The sequence below is a fragment of the Patagioenas fasciata genome, chromosome 3 (assembly GCF_037038585.1).
Source record: "Patagioenas fasciata isolate bPatFas1 chromosome 3, bPatFas1.hap1, whole genome shotgun sequence".
Lineage (NCBI taxonomy): Eukaryota > Metazoa > Chordata > Aves > Columbiformes > Columbidae > Patagioenas > Patagioenas fasciata.
In genome coordinates, this window is record NC_092522.1 from 104,302,491 (window position 1) to 104,322,455 (window position 19,965).

At 38.5% G+C, this 19,965-nt stretch overlaps 1 protein-coding gene across 4 annotated transcripts in view; it reads left to right on the forward strand.

Annotated features, from left to right (window-relative positions):
* ERICH1 (glutamate rich 1) overlaps positions 1-19,965 on the forward strand; it is an 89,499-nt gene that overhangs the window by 528 nt on the left and 69,006 nt on the right. For all 4 annotated transcript variants that reach the window (XR_010651215.2, XR_010651214.2, XM_065835904.2 and 1 more), the window contains exon 2: positions 15,598-15,792. Coding sequence is in view for 2 of the 4 variants with exons in the window: in XM_065835904.2 (XP_065691976.1) it covers positions 15,598-15,792 (195 nt within the window). In the remaining 2 variants the exon portion in view is untranslated. The remainder of the gene's footprint in view (positions 1-15,597; positions 15,793-19,965) is intronic.

Consider the following 19,965-nt stretch of genomic DNA (forward strand, 5'->3'; position numbering starts at 1 on the left):
GCTTTATTTTTTTTTTTACCTCAGTGTGCATATGCATGTCTACTCGTTAGTGACCGCATAGCGTGGCTTATTTAAGGCAGGTTAGCACAATTCTAAAATAACCGTGGTACTGTGCTTGCATAGCAAAAAAAAAAACCAAAACAACCTTCCTCTGTCCAACCGTAACTTCAGTGTGGTTTCCCTTCATGCTTTATAAGGCATGGTCTTGTGCAGGAAAAATGCAATATCAAAAATACAGATGTTCTTGATATCTTGTTCTTAAGGGGGGTTGAGTGTTGCTGAGCTGTAAGAGAGCTGAATGCTTGCCTGCTGTAGTGACTTTGGCTCTTCAGTTTTCAAGCAGTTGCAACATGCTGAAACTTTTATTTTTCCTGGAAGGATAACAACGTGAGAGTGAGACTGAACAGCAAGGGTTAGTGTATAAGCTGGCTGACTACAGCTCGTGATAGTTTTGAAGGAAGTATAAAAACAAGGTAGGGTTTTCTGTGGTTTAGATGCAGCTTCATTATGAGAAATGGACAAGGCTGATGAAATAACTGGTTTTGCTTCTAGTGCAACTTCCTTTGAGGAAAGGCAGAGAATTACATATTGGTGTCTTCTGGGAGAAAGTTAGAGTTGGGAAGAGTGAGTTCATGCACTCATAAATAAACATGTGACTGTAGAGCTGCAAGGGGGGAAACAAATTTTAGAGCACTCAAATTGTTTAAAACCAAAGGTCAGATAAAGAAACACTTGTTTCTGTCGGGTGGAAGAGAAAGCTGAAATTATTGTGCTGAGTGATGGTCTTTACCGTGTGAAGTTAGAAATCATTTAAGTTGTTTTCAGCCACACTAAGGAATGCTGATTTAAGATTGGGACAAAAATACAGTGAGGAATAAAAGAATTATGGGATGTCATGTGGTCACCCGGGATGAAATAACAAAATTGCAAGTGTTTATAACCTTGTCTGATTGGTCTGTGCAGTCAATATATGGGCATTTTAAAATATTTTTAAACATTTTAAAATATATGGCTACATTTTTAAAAGACAGGTATCTCAGACAAGAGCTGAAAAACTTCTGCATGTGTCTCTTTAGGGTTGATTTTACTCCTTCACATGGGAATAGGTTGAAGATGTTGAAGATAAACTTTTGTCTGCATTACATGTGAACACTTAGGCTTTTTATTTTATATTGAACTGGGTCATAATACAGAATAAATGGGATGGTCAACAGCTTGTAGGTTATGGGTCTGATTGTCAGTGAAGAGAATCTAAATAGCTGAAACACAGTAAGACAGCACTGCAGGTAAGTAAAACACAGTTTTTGAGTTTTGTGGGGCTTTTTGTTTTTCAGTTGCTCATGTACCAATGATTTGTAGCAAGGTAGAAGCAATTGTCATATGTATTATTGCCAGGATGATTATCCTCTCTGGGACATCTGGATTCATAATTCATAGCTGTTAAACGTCATCAATTGTGTCTCTAAAACTGCAGTAGTAATTCTTGAAAGTTAGTGCAGCCCCAAGGTAACGCTATTGTAAAGGGTTACAGAGTGGCATTCCAGCTGCCAAAGGGTAGAGTTAAGATATTGGTGTAGGTGTAGTATATGTTACTGACCTTAATTGATGATAAAAAGTGATACGGAAGTTACTATGACATACAAAGGATGATCCAGTGGTGCTACAGGGGACATCATATTTGAGCGATTAAACTGAAAATCAAATGCAGCCAATTGATAGTCATCAACACTAACAAAAGGTTTTAAACAGTGAGAATATTGAATCGAGCAGTGCTATTTTGCTCTCTTTGCGATGAGTCAGATGACTTGGGCTTGCAGCAGGAAGCTCATACTTAATAGGGCTTGAAATGAGATTGCAGTTCCTTAGCTTTAGGGTTGTGTTGGTTTGGTTTTTGTTGCTGTGTATTTTTTTTTTTTTTATGGCCATATCAGATATTAAACAACTTAATTCTTGCAGAGAAAAAACACACAAAAAAAGTTTCTAATTTTTTAAGAAAAACCTTGCTTCTTACAGATCTTGGTTGTTTGGTTGGGTTTTTTTTAATTCAACATAATTTTTGGAAAATATTTTTTGGCCTTTTTTCAGGGGGGGAAAAGAACCTATTTTTTTAAGGTGGATATCTTTTCTTTCATCAGTATATGTTTATCAGTAAGGAAAATAGTAATTAGAAATTGAATTTGGTGCCTGATATTGGGTTTTTTTGCTGTGGGAGAGGTTTCTTGCTCCCCCTACCCTCCCCAAGCAATTAACAATGCATGTTATTTTCAGTGACCAAAGATTTATTACAGCTCATCAAGATCTAAATTTTACTTGGATTGTAGTTGAACAAATCACAAATATCTGATTTTTTGTTACTAAATGTAGAAGTTGCCCTAGAGCAACTGGTATTGAAGAAGAGGCAAAAATGACACATCTAATGGCTTTGTATTTAGAAAGTCTGAGGGGAACTCATGCTCACACACTGCACAATATGCACAGCCTGCCATAATGTGGTCTTCGGGGTTCTGTATTTTCTGTGGATGGTTGGTTTTTGTGTGTGTGGTTTTGTTTGGTTGGTTTGGGGTTTTTTCCCAGGATAGGGGCTGGTTTTGGTTTGATTTCTTTTTAGAAATTATGCTTTGGAGTAATTCTTATCTACTTGGCAGTGAGATAGGATGAGCCACAAGTGATAGATAAGACTGTTTAAACATACTAGGATATTTTTAGGAATGGGTGTATGTACTTGTGTTATTTAGTAAAGAGGTAAGTGGGGGAGGAGGTGATGTGTGTGTGCCATTTTCATGTGTTGGTTTGGGGTTATTTTAGCTTTTTGAACAGTGTGTGATGCTTTTCACTCAAAACTGGTTTTGAGCTTATTATCAGTAGATTTCTGGAATCTGTGGGCTATCTCAGAGCAATTCCTAAAAAGTTAAGGTTGTGTCCTGGTTTAACTCCAGCCAGCAGCAAAACACCATGTAGCCGCTCGCTCTTTTCCCCGCATGGGATGAGGGAGAGAATCAGAAGAATAAAAGAGAGAAAACTCATAGCTTGAGATAAAGGCAGTTTAATAGGTAAAGCAAAAGCCCCGTGCACAAGCAAAGGAAAACAAGGAATTCATTCACTTCTTCTCATCAGCAGGCAGGTGTTCAGCCATCCCCAGAACTGCCAGGCTCCATCATGTGTAACGGTGACTTAAGACAAATGCCATCACTCTGAATGTCACCCTCACTTCCTCCTTCTTCCCCCAACTTTATATGCTAAGCATGATGTCATATGGTCTGGAATATCCCTTTGGTCAGTTGGGGTCAGCTGTCCCAGGTGTGTCCCCTCACAACTGCTTATGAACCCCCAGCCTTCTCACTGGTGGGGTGATGTGAGAAGCAGAAAAGGCCTTCGCTCTGTGCAAGCCCTGCTCAGCACTAACTAAAACATCCCTGTATTATCCATACTGTTTTCAGCACAAATCCAAACCATAGTGCCATACCAGTTACTATGAAGAAAATTAACTCCAACCCAGCCAAAGCCAGCACAGACTGCTGTTTCCAGTAGGCAGTATCTGGTTTCTTATGTTTTCAGTTTTCTTTAGTTCAAAATGTTGAAAACTTCTAGAGAAGTGTGCGTTTCTATTAAGAATTGCCAATGGCTTAAGTTAAAACTCCTTTTATGACTAGAAAGGAAACAAAAATTCTCTCTCATTGAAATTTTTAGTATTTTTTTAATGATGGTATATTTGGTATAATATTTATTTCTGTTATATATATATGTGTGTGGGCATACTTGCAGAAATTGCTGGATATTATATTACAGTCAAATACTCAAGTCACAGCAAAGTGGGATATATTTACTCCCTGAAGAAGGCTATGTAGACATTCAATTGTATGTGTGTTATATTATATGGACTTATAAAGTTTCCTTTTAAACAAAGCTTAAATGATGCACAGTCTTGTGGAACTTTGCCTGTGCTCAGTGATACCACCCTTGCCAGTTTCATGGTTTGTTTTGTAAATACTGGTATATTGAGCTTCATTTTAGTTTCATATGAGCAGAGGCAGCAATCTGTCTTTTTAAAATTTCCAGACTTTTTTTCTCCTCAGTAATCTGAACTCTGACTTTTTTTACAGTGTTCACCTATTCTTATGGCAGTGTGTTAGGCTGGTGTAGTACTATTTGTCTGTTTTCTGTGTTGCCCCCAGCATCTACCATGACATTTAACTTTAGCCCACATGTGTGGTACAATTTATTTACTTGAAGCCATATGCTTTTTTAATCCAGATAAGAGTTCTTTAGGTTGAAGTCAGGTTTAAGTCTACTGAAACTTAGAAAGTTTATGCCTATGCTGGCCGGGGACTGGTCTAGATGATCACCAAGCTGGAAGGAGTGGCTGACCCACCAGAAGGCTGTGCTGCCATCCAACGGGACCTGGACAGGCTGGAGAGCTGGGTGGGGAAAAATTTAATGAAATATAACAAGGGCAAATGTTGAGTCTTGCATCTGGGCAGGAACAACGCCAGGTTCCAGTACAAGTTGGGGAATGATTCATTAGAGAGCACTGTAGGGGAGAGGGACCTGGGGGATCCTGGTGGACAACAGGATGACCATGAGCCAGCACTGTGCCCTTGTGGCCAAGAGGGCCAATGGCATCCTGGGGTGTATTAGAAGGGGGGTGGTTAGTAGGTCGAGAGAGATTCTCCTTCCTCTCTACTCTGCCCTGGTGAGACCACATCTGGAATATTGTGTCCAGTCCTGGGCCCCTCAGTTCCAGAAGGACAGGGAACTGCTGCAGAGAGTCCAGCATAGGGCAACCAAGATGATTAAGGGAGTGGAACATCTCCCTTAGGAGGAAAGGCTGAGAGAGCTGGGTCTCTTTAGTTTGGAGGAGACTGAGGAGTGACCTTATTAATGTTTACAAATATATAAAGGGTGAGTGCCACGAGGACGGAGCCAGGCTGTTCTTGGTGGCAAACAATGATAGGACAAGGGGTAATGGGATCAAGCTGGAACACAAGAGGTTCCACTTAAACTTGAGAAGAAAGTTCTTCTCAGTGAGGGTAACAGAGCACTGGAACAGGCTGCCCAGGGGGGTTGTAGAGTCTCCTCCTCTGGAGTCATTCAAAACCCCCCTGGACACCTTCCTGTGTAACCTCATCTAGGTGTTCCTGCTCCGGCAGGGGGATTGAACTGGATGATATTTCAAGGTCCCTTCCAATCCCTAGCATTCTATGATTCTATGATCAGTGATGTTATATGTGCACAGGTTTGTTTTGTTTTTTGTTTTGTTTCGTTTTGTTTTTTTCTCCACATTCTGAAAATCTGTCTTGGAAGAGAAAGAAAAGTCTCTTACAGCTCTGGGTTACAGTTGGCCCGACTTCAAGTAGCCAGAATGACTACTACTAATAATATTCAGTGAAGCTGAGCTTCTTTAGTAAGACTGGGTGAGATATCTTTAGATATTTTGAGTGAGACCTGTTTGATTGTGCAAGGTAAGATCAAGATAACGGTGCAATATGAGAAATGTATTAAGTATTGTGAAAGATGCTTAGAAAAATGGATAGCGTGCACAAATTGAAATAATGATGAAAATGTTCTGTTTTCCCAGGACTGTAGTAGGAAGTACATATCTTACAAGGTTTCACTACAAGGCAGACAGGGCTCTTATGAACAGCTGGAACAAAATCCCTATGTTCTCATTGTATTGGTTATGTAGCTTCTTATCATCTGTGTCATGCCAAGTTTATTAGATGTCCAGGAGCTTGCAGTTACAATTAAGGTGGCCTACTGAGAGATCTTGAAAGCCTTTGTTGAGACAGGATGGCAGGATCTATTAGTCAGATTCTTATTGAACTACACAGTCATGCAGAATTTGATGACAGATGTAACACCAGTATTACTGATTTTAAACTGCAGTGTGACACAGAGATCATGCTTGAAGCTGAGTCAGTTTTGTCTAAACTGACAAAATAAAATGTATATCTGTTTTGGTTTTATTCTTTTGTCAGGAATAAGTTACTGATTTGTATCTGCAATTGCTATAAATGGTGCTGGCCTGGATGTACACAGGTGAATCTTGGAGTGGTAGATCACCCTCCCATTGTGATTCACTCCTTAATTTAGGTGAATACATAAATATGGAGTATGTGATGATTATATTATTTTCCTTTCCTTCCTTTCTACACTATTGACATGTGCCATATACTTATAAGTTGCTCTTGTTCAAAAGTTGCCTATGATAGGAGAATGGTATATTACTGATATTTGGGTTAGCAAAGTGGTTTTCCATATATTATAAAAATCAGTGTTAGGTGAAAAGATAAATGAAGCCATGTTTTATGGACAACTATATCCGAGCACAAAACTGGAGGTTTTTTACACTATGCAGTTCATGAACTGTAATACTAAGGAGTAAAACTAGGCAATTAACATGTGAGCTTAATGTCTAATGGGACGTAGAACACCAACAGATGCTGTTTCAGTGAGAATAATGTCAGAGGTCTTGAGATGAACCTCAATATCGTGAAGTTAGTATTACAAACTAGATTTAAAACGACCACATCTGAGCTTTTGTGCAGTTCCACATGACATTTTGATTAACAACTGTACTGAGATGCAGATGGCGGATACCTACTAGTTCAGGCACAGAATTCAGGTGAACTTGAATACAAGTAAATTCTTCTGTTACTTGATTCCCAAAAAGAACTTGTGTGTTCTCCTTTTTCCTGCTAAATAGATAGTCTTAACTGCTAAGGCTATTATTATATATGTTACACTGAATGTCAATTAGATTGATTGTGAAACTGGGAAAGAGGACCACTCCCAACTTACGTGTAGACATTCTGTCAAAAGCTGTACAAACTTTTCCCTTTAAGCTGTTATACAAGTTTTATGAGTCTAGTGGATTTAAAAGATTGTGTGAGGAGCAAGTCCAGTTAAAAATAACCAGTTTGTCACACCAGCATTTCACCAAGGTGTTCCTACTCAGTCTTAATTCTGAGTGTTGTAGTTTAAAAAAAAAACAACAAAAAAAAAAAAACACAAACAAACAAAAACGAAGCAACCACTCTCTTTGACATCTGCTGACCCAGATGATAACAGCTCGGAGGGGAAATAGGGTGAACAGCTGAAGATGTTGTAGATGATCTGCAAAATGGCATCGTCTTTGACCAAACACAAGATCTCGTAAGTTGTTAGCTTCTGTGTTTGTCTACATGTGCCTCTTTCAAGAGATAGTCAGCTTCAGCCTGAATTTTCTGCAGCAAATGTTTCAGTCCATACTTTCATCCTGTTCTGTTCTTTAGCCACTCTCCTAAGAACCTGTTGCTGTAGCTTCACCTGCGGGATGAGGACTGCTTGCAGATTGTGAACACAAAGCAAAATACTGTAAAATTGGATGTTTTCCATTCCTATGTATGTAAAACTATACTTCAACCACAGCTAGAATTCTGTATATTTCACACTTTTTTCCCCCCCCTCTTTGGAAAGATCAACTTTGTTATTCCCATGACAATGGTTTGCTTTGCGCACACACTACCTATGGTGGAATGGAATTATGTCACTCTTGAAAAAGCTCATGTCACTGATAGCAGGAAAATTACATTTTCCTTTTCTTCCACCTGACTTAAACAAGAGCATCCCTTCTTAAATATAACATAACACTTAAGATGATCTGAACCATCAGGCTATACAGGATGGAATTCCATGTCACTACATTCTTTTTCTTTTTCTTGTATAACTGTGCAGCCTGAACATTTTTGGAAATGGGAAAGTCATATAAAAGTGAGTGGGAGTGGGAAAATGATAACCTGTTCAGCTGCCATGGAATGTTTTGTTCTCGTTAATTCCTCCCTTTTCTCTTTGTTTGATTTTAATCTGCTGGTAGTTGCTGAGCTGGTATCCCAAGTCTGGGAATATTCTTTGCAGCTAAGTGATCTCTACTATAAGAGGGGTTTGTACTTGGTGCAGTATCACCTGTGCTGTGTACATCTTGGATACCCAGTGGCTGGTTGGCAGAATTGGTGTCTTGTATTCACTAAGTCTCTGGAGGGGTGTATAAATGGAGTATGATGCCTTGCATGTGTCTACTGTTGGACATCATAACTGCAGTCTGAATTTTACTCTGAGCATCTGAAATAGAAACTGGGTGCCTTTATCTTTTTGAGACTTGCAGACCCATGACCTGAGAATCACTGTGTGTTAGGCCAGAGTGAAGACCTTTGTTCATCAGTTTGGCCAGCTGAGCAAACTCCTTCAGAAAGAATCCAGAAGACCTAAACCATGAAACTCCATCCTGTGTGGTTAAAGGGCAAGCAAGCTTTGTGGGGAATGGTTTAAGGGAGTGGACAGTAGCTTCTAGTCAAAGGTTATCATCAGTCTTCTCCCTGCTAGCTGGTAAGAATACCAGTCTGGTTAACATTTTCTGGATGTAGCAGTATCTTAAAATGCTTTTACACTCGATTGCTTTGGGATCTAATGAAATCCAGGTATCTCTTTTTCAAGTGGTCCACTTCAGTGTCTCTGGTCAAGAGTTGCCTGTCCAACCATGATTAAAGAGGAGAAGATTATCCAGGCAATATGGTTGTTATACCCAACTAGGCAAGGCCCTAAGCAGTCTGTTCTGGTTGATCCTCCTCTGAGCATTAGGATTAAACTAGATGATATCTGGAGGTCTTTTCCAACCTTAACAGTTCTGTGATTTTTATGACCATTCCGTGAAGTAACTCGCCTTTATAAGGGGTGTGATGCTTACGTAATAAAAGAGACTTCAAGGATTTAAATCCTTTTGAATATCAGAGGGTAATTCTGCACTAACAGAGATGAACTGAACATTTTAATGAGACCTGTCCATATGTTGTGCATGTGGATTATCATTCTGTCTGCTCTTTCCATCTTTTCTGTTCTGCTGTACTAGCTTTTCCTCTGCTTTAGCAGAAATAGCGTGTTAACACATCTCACACATGGGATGGTTTCAGCAGAAAATTCCTGATTCTTCCCTTTTTGGAAGACTCTTCTGTTTGTAGGAGAGACCAAGTAGGGCACCTTGCAAGCTTCACAGAGTTCTAATGTGCTCAGTGCTCTTGGTGCCACTTATTTTATTCTTGCTGTCCAAGTTGCATTTGAGTAGGCATAAGGCAACCAATTGAGAAACACGGTGGGGTGCTTAGAGTATGTATGGCAAGTGGCCAAAGATACATGGCAAGCATTCTCCACAGAAATGTTTTTGAGGAAACGGTTGCTTCCTACACTCACCTGTACAGGAACACTTCTGATGTTGTTCAGAACTGTATTTGTTTATTTATTCGGCATGGTTTTGTTACAATTTGTAGTCTTAACTGAGTTTGAAGTAATGCTGGCAACCCCAGGAGAACCTTTATAAATCTGCAGTGCTATTCCAGTGTTGGCACCTGTGTGTGTTTGTGGGTAGTCTCCTTATGTACATGAGAAACTGACAGTGGTGTCCATTTAATACCTAGATGGCAAACAATGCATTTGTTTGAAGCAGTGTTTTTTTATCTTCTCACAAAATTGTGGTAGAAAGATCCTGAATGTTTATAATTTGTATCGCTAGCCAGCAAGTGTTCTGCACTCTGTTTCTTGGGATTATACTTTGCTTTGTTTATGTTACGTCAAGCTGTAGAGACCTGGTGCTTTTTCGGTTTTCTAATGTATTTGTATTTCACCATTTACACCCATGATTTGTCAAGAATTAACCATGGAACTAGTTTGGTACTTTTTCTCATTTCTGAAAATACTGGCACCTTTTCATCACTGAGGAATTCCTGGAAAGATACATCTTCTGGTGTTACTTCAGCTCTTTGCACAGTAGGAACATTCAGTGCTTTCAATTAATAGGGTGGATATTTTGATAGTTGCATGTTTTCACATGAAAGTGATTTTTTTTTCACTTTTGCAATTTAATATTGTCTTCTGAGTAAGCTTTTCACAGTTGTAGGTCAACTAGAATTGAATTTTTCTATTGAAAGTGTTGAGGCAATTGGACTAGGTGGTCATTGTAGGTCCCTTCTTACTGAAAAGTCTTATTCCAGCTGAAGAAATACACCAACTGGTCTCTTGATCTTGTGTTTGCAGCTCTCTGCATCTCAGGCACAAGGCCACAGTGGCTTTTGAAGCTCTAGAAGTACACAAAAGCCATGTACTTCACTGTAAAATGGTATAGGCTTTTAATAAGCTTTCATTTTAATCTTTGTAACCTTGTTAGCAAAGGCAATGTCAGTGTAGCCTGGTCTTCCTCTACAGCAGAAAAGCTAAGACTGTCTTTAAACCTTTAGGATTTGGGCCAGGTATTTCAGTTAATATTATTAGTGTGCAGTACCTTCTTTTGGCTATATGCCTAGCTCTTACATTGTGAAGTTTTCTTTGTGTAGTCTTGAACTGTATTCAATCTATTCCACAAAACTGGTGTGGCATGCACAACTCTTGTCCTCACTACCACAAGTGTGAACACAGTCTGATGTTTGGTAAATCCATGTAGATTTGGAACACGAAGTCATCATCGGTTGATTATAAAGTCTACTGCTTCTCTCACCTGCACTCACCTTTGGTGTCTTGTTTTCAGCATTATACATCTCACAGCATAAAGAATATTTCCATTGTAGTGTTTAAGTCCTGTCAGCTTCCTAGAGGTGAAATAGCACACAAAACGTGGCAAGGACTTCTTCACAGTTCTATTTGTGTTTCCGTTTGGACTCTGGAGATGCCAGCAATGGAAAAATCTTTCCACACACTGCTCAGAACTCAAATGGCTACTAAGTCTGCAATGTTAACACAAAATTCCAAAATATGGTGGTCCCTTGGCCATGCTCATCTAACCTAGAGGCTTAGAGCTTTTTCCAGTTGTCACTGTGTGACCAGGTGTTCAGAGCCATGTCTTCCTTCAGTAATGTCTACAGCTACAGGGAAATTGTCCTTCACGTTGCAGAATACATTCCCCAATGAACTCAGAAAACGTCTTCAGTGGGTTGGGAGTAATGACCTATCAATTATACCTCAGAGAAGCAGAGCTGTGATAAGCTACTGTGATAGGTTTTTAAAGACTTCCTGCATATTGTTTGTTACGTCAAGCTGTAGAGACCTGGTACTTTTTCAGTTTTCTAATGTATTTGTACTTCACCGCTTATACCAATGATTTGTCAAGAATTAACCATGGAACTAGTTTGGTACTTGTTCTCATTTCTGATAATACTGGCACCTGAACTGAAGTCTTCGTTATTTCTTGCCTGGTCTATTCCCTGTGAAACTTCTTGAATTAATCTGCTGTCCCAGATTTTGTAGGGACTTGCAAGCAATGCAGAGCTAATGCTAACAAACATTTTGTGTTGCTTTCAACATGAGTTTTACATTGGTGCCATTCCTGTCCCCTAAACCTCTTAGCTTATCTGCTTTCCTCTCTCACTTCCAGTTTCTCATTTGTTCGGTAAACTGCTTTGTTCAAAAAAGAGAGATGTATTTGCAGTAGTCTCTGCAACAAGGTTTCCCTTTTTTTTTTTTTTTTCCTTGTAATTGGCTTTTTATTGCTATTCACGTTTCCTTCCTCTTCAATTACAGGCTCAGTTCCAGAGATAATTCCCCTCAAACTATTCTTTCTCTTCCAGAATGGAACACCAGGTTTTGTAATATGTGAATACAATTGTAAAGAATGTCCTTAAAAACATATGCTGTAGAATATATTACATTCACCCTCTTGTACATTGTGCTTTAGCACTGTGTGTAAATGTGACAATTTTTGTTGGTTCTGACTCCAGATAGTATATCCCTGATCTTTCTGTGATCTTCCTCACATTTTCTTTCAGTCTTTTTTTTAAAAACACATCTCAAAATTATGTATGCATGTTTAGAGACACCAGTCTGGTATGAAAAGTAGAAAAGTGTTCCCAGATTGGTCTCTTGAAAGCCTACATGAATCTGTACAGATCCTCCATTGGTTATGTTGACTGGAAAACAAAGGCAACAAATAACCATAGGTACTTGGCTATGCTATGCTACGGTGAGAGCAAGTCTCACAACATTTTGGAACTCTGATAGGTTAGATATATCTTTGGTAGTACATATTTTTCCTTAAATTTTCTTTATTGCAAATCTCCTATTAAAAGAGAGTTCTTTTTAAGGGTTTGAGCAGTTCTTACCAGATGGACTAATTTCTGAAGCTGCACAGTGCCAAAGACATCAGGGTAAAGAGAGTTTTGAATAGGGGAGAAAAGCTGCTCTGTAGCATCAGGCAAGCAAGACCAGCCTCCTGTAATTAAGCCAATGCTCATGGATATCACAGGATATTTACTTCTTTTTTCTTTCTTTAATTAAAAAAAAATAGGTAATTGCAGCAATAAAACCCTAAGAAAAGACCATCTTCTGTCATTTGAAAAATGTTTTGGTTGCTCAGCTGTGAGACTCTTAACTTAGCAGAGTGCTGCTTTGGAGTGTGTAAAGCTGCTGAGTATGGCAGGATAGATATTCCTCAGAGCCTCATTTCCTTGTTCATTGATATGCAGACAAACTTGTTCAAAAAGTTTTGGACTGCAGGCAGATTTTTTTCAGGCTAAAATATACTCAGGATTCAAAATAGTTCAGACTAAATCAGTCAGGTTTTTTCAGCTGCTTTCTATTGATACCACCTTCTCCATTCTCCTGAGGAAGGATACTGCTGGAAACATGGCTTCCTTCTGCCATCAGAAGGTTTGTGATACATCTGGTCGTGAACAAGGACCTAGGTCATACCTAGATGTCACTACTGCTCGTTTCTGTTCTGTTGTGGCTATTTGGATTTGCTAGGCCTCTAAAGAGAGGGCTTTGCAGTGCCGAGGTGCACTGACACAGGTGTGAAAGCTTTGCAGGCACTGACGGACCCCCTGCTCTGCATTCAGCAGCCTGTGCCTGCTGGAAGCTCCAACCTGTAAGACGGGATGTTGCATTGATGTTGGCAACTAAACCACATCTTTGCTGAAGTAAATCTATTGCTGCTACAGATTTCATTTTTCTTTCTAAGCAAGAGAGATTTTTGTGGAAGAACACTTCCCTCAGTATTCACACTCTTCAGAGGCAAGCGTTGTTTCACCCTGTTTCTGAAGCGTAGGTATTAGAGATGGGGAGAGCTCCATGTGAATGAGAAGGAATGAATGGATCAAAACTGCTCTCGTACTGCTTTCTGAAGCAATGCTAATGTGCATATGAGTATAGTCCCTGTATTTTAAAAAGGAAATAAAAAGAGTGGCATTTTTTGTGGGGGTAACTGAACAGATGACTAGGGAAATTGGATTTCAAGCATTAAATACACTATAGCTATGAAGAGGCTGCCTCTCCTCAGGAGATCTGGAAAAGATCTATTTCCATACATGGATTCATCGGTATCTCAATGATCATTTACTTTGGGAGAATAGCTTCCTCAGTGCAAGTGCCTGGATGCTAATTTTGTGTACTGGTTTTGGCTGTGTTAATTTTCTGTATAACAGCTCCTATGGTGCTATATTTGGATTTGTGGTAAAAGTGTTGATAACACCCCGATATCTCGGTTATGGCTGAGCAGTGCTTACGCAGTGCCAAGGCTGCCCTGCCAGCAAGTAGGCTGAGAGTGGGCAAGAAGCTGAGAGGGGACACAGCTGAGACAGCTGACCGCAACGGAACAAAAAGATATTCTGTGCCCTGTGATGATGTGCTCAGCAATAAAAGCTGGGGGAAGGAGGAACGTTTGGAGTGATGGTGTTTGTCTGTCCAAGTAACAGTTACACGTGATGGAGCTTGGATTTCGTGGAGATGGCTGAACACTTGCCCATGGGAATGAGTGAATGAATTTTTTGTTTTGCGTACAGGCATGGATTTTGCTTTACCTGCTAAACTGCCTGCATCTCAACGCACAATTTGTCTCAGTTCTACTTTTTTCTTTCCCATGTCACCTGTGAGATATTGAGTGAGCAGCTGTGTGGGGCTTAGCTGCTTACTGAAGTTAAACCATGATGTTTAGTAATGGCACTACCAGAGTTAGGATGCTGCCATGTCAGTAGCAGTACTAGGGGAGAGAATCCAAAATAAATCTCTTGGATAACTTGCTTTAGAGTCAGAGATCTGCAGAGGGCAGTTAACTTTGTTGAATTACACTGCTTATTTCTATGTATTTTCCCTGGTTGTCATCTGAGGAGAGAAATTGTGGATTTTGTCTTTCTAGATGTAGAATATCCTGACAAGGGAACCTAATGAAAATAGACTTTTGAAACACTTGTTGATGCCTGTCTTTCTGGGAACAGTAGTCTTAACCCATAACTTGCAAAATGGTTTGTGCTTACTTGATGGAGATATCTCTGGCAGCTTGTCACAGGTTTTTTTTCACAGCACTGAATGATGGATAAGTATAAAAAAAAATCAGCCTTCATAAGCACAGTTTCCTGCACAAGTATCTCTTCAGGCTTACAGACTTTTTCATAAGGTCAACAATTATTCAAGAGATTGGGCACAAGCAAAAACTGATAATGTATGAACTAGTAAGAGCTCAAGAGAAGTCTAACAAGACATTCTGCCCCATAGTTAGTCATTTACATGACAATTGAAACTTATCACCAAGGTACATCTGGATACATGACTAGAAGATAAAGTTTGTCTCTCAAGGGCTGGTGGTTCAAGGATTTCTCAGTTTCATTATGGTGATTTTTTTTCTTTTAAGTTGTAGAAGGAAGGTTATTTATTGAAGAGTTATGTGATGATAGTATGTTTTTCTGTTAAGTTGCAAAAGGAGCCATTCTTCTTATAAGAAGTCCTTTCCTCTTGATAGAATTGTTTTGTTAAGAATCTACACCAAATTGCTTGTATAGTGTCCATACACTGTATGTTAAATTTACAGTTGGAACTTGGGTAATATATTTTTCTCCAAATGTGTCTTTTGCACTCCTCCCCCATCCCACAATATCGGCTTGACCGTGTAGGATTTGTGAAACTGGAGATGTTGTTTTGCAGTAGATAAATCTCTTAGTATTACTTTGTATTTTTATATAATATGTAATTTCAAGTGATTGAAATATGCATGCATATAAAGATGATAGTTCTGTTGATGAGTAGATTATTTGCATGTATTTCTTTAATCAAATGATGCTTGCATTTGAGTAACTTGTAACAGATTGCTGGTGAGAAAGAGGCATGTAAGAATACTGCTAATTCTGTAGAAATAATTTGGGTTACCATGTGTTTCTGCCGCTGTCTACTTTTAGTTTTTCTGTGTGATTAAATAGTTGTAGCTTACTGATTTTAATGAGTGATTCAATTGCAATGCCTCTGTGCCAGAAAAGCGACCTGCATTTTGAGCAGCCTTAGAACACTTGTGTAGGAAGATACTTGATTTAAAAGAAATTCTAGAAATTAATGTTTATTTAGTGTGTAAATGTACTGTACTAATTTATTGCCAGAATGTAGCTGAACAGAGGACTTTATATGTAAACTTGCTAGTGAACTCTGGAATTTTAAAGCTTTTTTCTGACTCAGGTTTAGGACTTGAATATGTTTTCAGCTTTACCTGTGAGAGGTAGGAGTTACTGAAGACAGACTTGTATGGAATATGAGGGAAACTATCTTGTATTAATTATTGAAAACACCGTATTTATTTCCATTTAAAAAAGGTTTCTTATCCCACAGTGTTCATAGGAAAAGTACTGAAACGACTCTATCCTGAAACGTCTTCATCTTCTCTTGCACATACTTCGACTAAAGAAGAGGAGGCGGGTCCCAGAAATCTGGGCTCAAAATCCAAAGAAAAGGATTTGGATAATGTTCAGACTTCATCAGCAGAGGCTAGCACATCAACTGGTACAGTCAGCAAATCATTTAAAGGTGAGACTGCATAGTCCTTTTTCTGATAATATGCTTTTAACTATAGTTGCTTTACTTGAGAACAGTATGTTATCTACTTTTTTATCTGTTGAATACAAGGGCTAGTGGTACTTAATACCTAGAACACCTGAGGCCAATGCAGAAGTCCTCTGTTTATACCTGGTTCCTAATGTGTTGTTCTTCCGGTTAATGAAACAAAAGCTTTTGATCCAGCTAAAAAATAAAGCTCATGGGGAAGGGAACATGGAGTGAAAAGAACAGTTCTGTATTTAGGATTTTCACAGCAAAGCAGCAAGGTTGTTCCTGAAACTAACAGCAAACTAACCAAGCATATTTTCTATTGGAGGCAAGCAAATGCTGTGGTAGATTGTTCTGCAAATGTGTACTTTAAAAATTAAAGTCTTGAAGAGGATTGCAGTGATAAACTCATAAGAAAAACAGAAATCAGTTCCTCATCTGTGAAACCAACAGATGGCCTAACTATTCTTCTCTGGTTTTGATTTTATTTAAATTTAAGAAGCTCTTGCATGGATAGTCATTTACATGTTGTGATTTTTATGGCATTGGACACTGAAGGTGCGAGTTTAGTGATAGGTTATGAGATTTGAAGCAATAAACTGTGTGGGATTGGAAAAGGAAAAACATAAAAGCATTGACTGAATTTTTTTATCATATACTATCTTAAGTATCTTCTTTCTTGTAGACCATTTAAGTAACAGTAGTTGAAGATGGACAATAGAAATGGAGAGGTGGATATTATTGTGTGTTAATATGAACTCCTTGTTAGAAAGTGATTATTTCAGTCCTGCAAAATCTACTGAAAAATTCAACTGTGACAATAAGAAATTGAGGATTTCTTCAAAAGAAGCTGACTTAAAACCTAAGTATTTTCTAGCATTAACAGCTTTTCCTGTAGAACTTATTCCAATGTTTTACTTGCCTTTAACAGTTATTTTCAAATTGTGAAAATACCATTACTGATATGCACAACCTAACTCCCTCTAGATTCTTATTTTATTGGAATGCAGTTTGCAGCATTGCCTTAAATGTCTGCATCTTGACGCGTAATAGGGACTTATGCCCATAAAATGTAAATATCCTACTTTTTATATCCTGTAAATATTTGCATTTATTTGCAAAATTATTTGCATTTGAGCTAAGTAGAAGTTGAGACGTCTAAGTGTATAAGAGATCAGGACCCATGTAAATGACTGGTTCTTATCTAATTTGGGAAGTTTAATAATTTAGTATCAGAAAGGATTGTCCCACAAAGCTCCCCACATGGTTCTGGAACTAAAGCTTACAGTAAGACTCAGAATAACTGGTAGTTGAAGAAAAGGTCAGAGGGACACTGTCCTTTGACTACAGAGTGAACTTGTGAATGGTATTTGCATTTTCTTTGGGGAGGTGGCAGTTCTGTTAGGGGGTGGAGAAAACATGGAGATGCCACGCTTCTTCTGAACTGCAAAGGAGGGTGGTCACATCTTCTATCTTGAAATGGGAGGCGGGCGAACGGGGAGTGTTTGTTTTTTGTTTGTTTTCCCTGAAGTGAAAGAAAAACCCCAGCAAACCCAACCATCTGCTTGTGTCCAAAACTTCCATTCAGGGGCATACTAAAATGTACCTTCCCTTTGGATTCTAGTTGTCCTAAATCAGATTTTTTTTTTTTTTACCCTATTCTACCAAAATACTCAAATGAGTGTAACCAAAATAGAGGTTCCCTCACCCCCAGGACAATTAGATAAAATTTTCTAAACATTTCTCCCCTTGAGGAGCTTGATTATTCTATTTCATGAGCTGTAGTTCTTAATTTTCAGAAGATTTAAGAAAGGAGCTTTTTATTGCTTCAACATAAAATTAAAAGACTGTCTAGATAACCAGCTTTATTACCTTAAAACCGTTAAAAATTACACGTACATGTAATAAACTTGAGCCTTCTTGGCAGTCGAAGTATTAAAGAGCGCAGTGGAAAACTGAATGTTCTTTCAAGTAAGTGGACTAATTTTTGTCCCTAAGCTTGTGAATATGCTTCCAACTGTGGTATTATAAATGCTTAAAAACCTGCTGTGCTGCAAAAGAAAGTGTCTGGCAAAAGACTGAGAAAGCATTTCTAAGTATGGATAGCTCACTTGGTTCTGAGCTGTGACTAAATTTTGTTCTGAGGATTCGTTTTGTTTGGTGTTGACCCTTGTTAGGGCAAGATCTACTTGCAAGAAGTATTAATTTCGTGGAGAATGTTTCTCTTGAGGTCTGCAGTTCTGTGATTTCTTTACTTTTGTTGATACTTTAAAACCTCACTGATTACTTTTAGTAGTTCTATAGTATATTTTCAAAGTAGACATTCATGCTTCTGAGTAGAGACTTGCTGATTGTAAAAGTGGCTTTTTTAATGGCCTCCTTAGTCTCAGACTTTCTTCTTGGTAAGAATTACAACCAACTTTTGAAGGACTTGGGATTTACTGATCAATGTTTATTGTATGTGAGCAAAATGTATTGTATACCATTTTTCTGTATAGAGCATGCCGTTGCACTTTTGTGTTTTCCTTAATTCTGAAAAAGGAAATTGAAATGCAGAGAGCCTAGGCAAAGTCTTGGGTCTTGTGGAGAACACCTGTTTGATTACTTTTTATCTCCTTCATTCATTTAAGTAAGAGGTAATGAAGAAAAATATTAAACTATTATTACTCCTAAGTTTTAGGGTTTTTTTCCTTGTTGTTGTATGTTTTTTTTTTTAAAGAGAATCCATATTATGCTGTATAAATAGAAAAAATGCAATTCACTCCATATTAATTAAACAAACACAATGTCTACCAACTGTGCAATATCTTCTCACTTTTTTTCATTGAAGTTGTTAGTGCTGACAGCATGCTGTGTTTAAGAAATCATCACTGGGACACCTGGACTGTGTCCTTACCCATCCTAATCCTGTCTTCCTGCAGCCATTCTGTTATAGAAGACTTAAGTTTGTGACAGAAGTGCCTAGAAGACAGAACTTTATTAAAAAATATGCATGGACAACCGTGGTTTTTAGTTGATGGAATTGATGAAGTGCATATGCATAAGAAATTAAGCTCTAGCAGTACCCAATGCAGTAAACAGCTTTGAGACTTGTTCAACAGTTCAGCTTCGTTTGGTTAATTACTCTGAAAAACTGTCTGTTGTGAATAAGCTAAGGAGAAATGGTGATTATTATACAATGAAGTGTTGTTAAACACTCTCTTGTTTTTCTCTCAAGGGTTTAAAAATTCTCTTATTAGATACTGTATTATAGTGACATTATACTGTGAAAATGAGATGGATACATGCAGAAGTGAGCAGGGTATTTGCCTGAAGACGCCATTCTCTGGAGGTTATGGTAGAAATGGTGCCCAACCAGAATTACCAGCTGGTAGCTGTATGCTGGGGGGGAATGTAGAGATCTGAGGTTTGGGAGAACAGGGGAGAAAAAAAAAGTCAAACTCAAAACACAAACAGATAAACCTGTCTCTGTTCAGACTGAGTGGATTGCATGTATAATATCTGTAACTTTTGTTGTGACAAACAGCTTCATAGTTCAGTCTCCAGTTCCCCTAGCAATGCTTTTTTTTTACTTTTTATTTTGCTAGTAGTTAGCAGATTCCTTCCTTTTCCGGTGTTCTTATGTATATGCATTCACTCCTTCTCTTTCACATATTCATTTCAAACAGCTTACCTGTCGTAGAGAAATCTGCTGACCTCTGTGACAAATGAAAGCAATTTAACAAGTAACTCATCTAATAGTATGTAGGTGCCTAATTTGAGTAGAAATTGCCAGCTTTAGCTGTGAGTGTAAACAAGCTCTGAACCTAAATGTAACCAGCTGCAGGAAAACTAATTATCTTGAGAAAGGAAATGGAAAAATGGCTTGTGTAAGAATGTGGTAAGATGGACTTGTTTCAGCTAGAGAAGGGCTTATAGACAGTCCTGAGGTGAATCAACCATAGCATAGTAATTATGTGTGTTAATGTGCCCACTGTCCACCTCGTCCCCCTGTTTGAAATTATTTTTAATGTCTTGATGACAAACCAGGTTGTGTGAGATGCCTCTCCTGCTCCTGTGTACACTGGGGAGTTTATTACTTCAAACTGCCATTGTCAAAATCATAGTTATTCAGAGACAACTTTTATGTTTTCTACTTTTTCACGTGCTTACTTC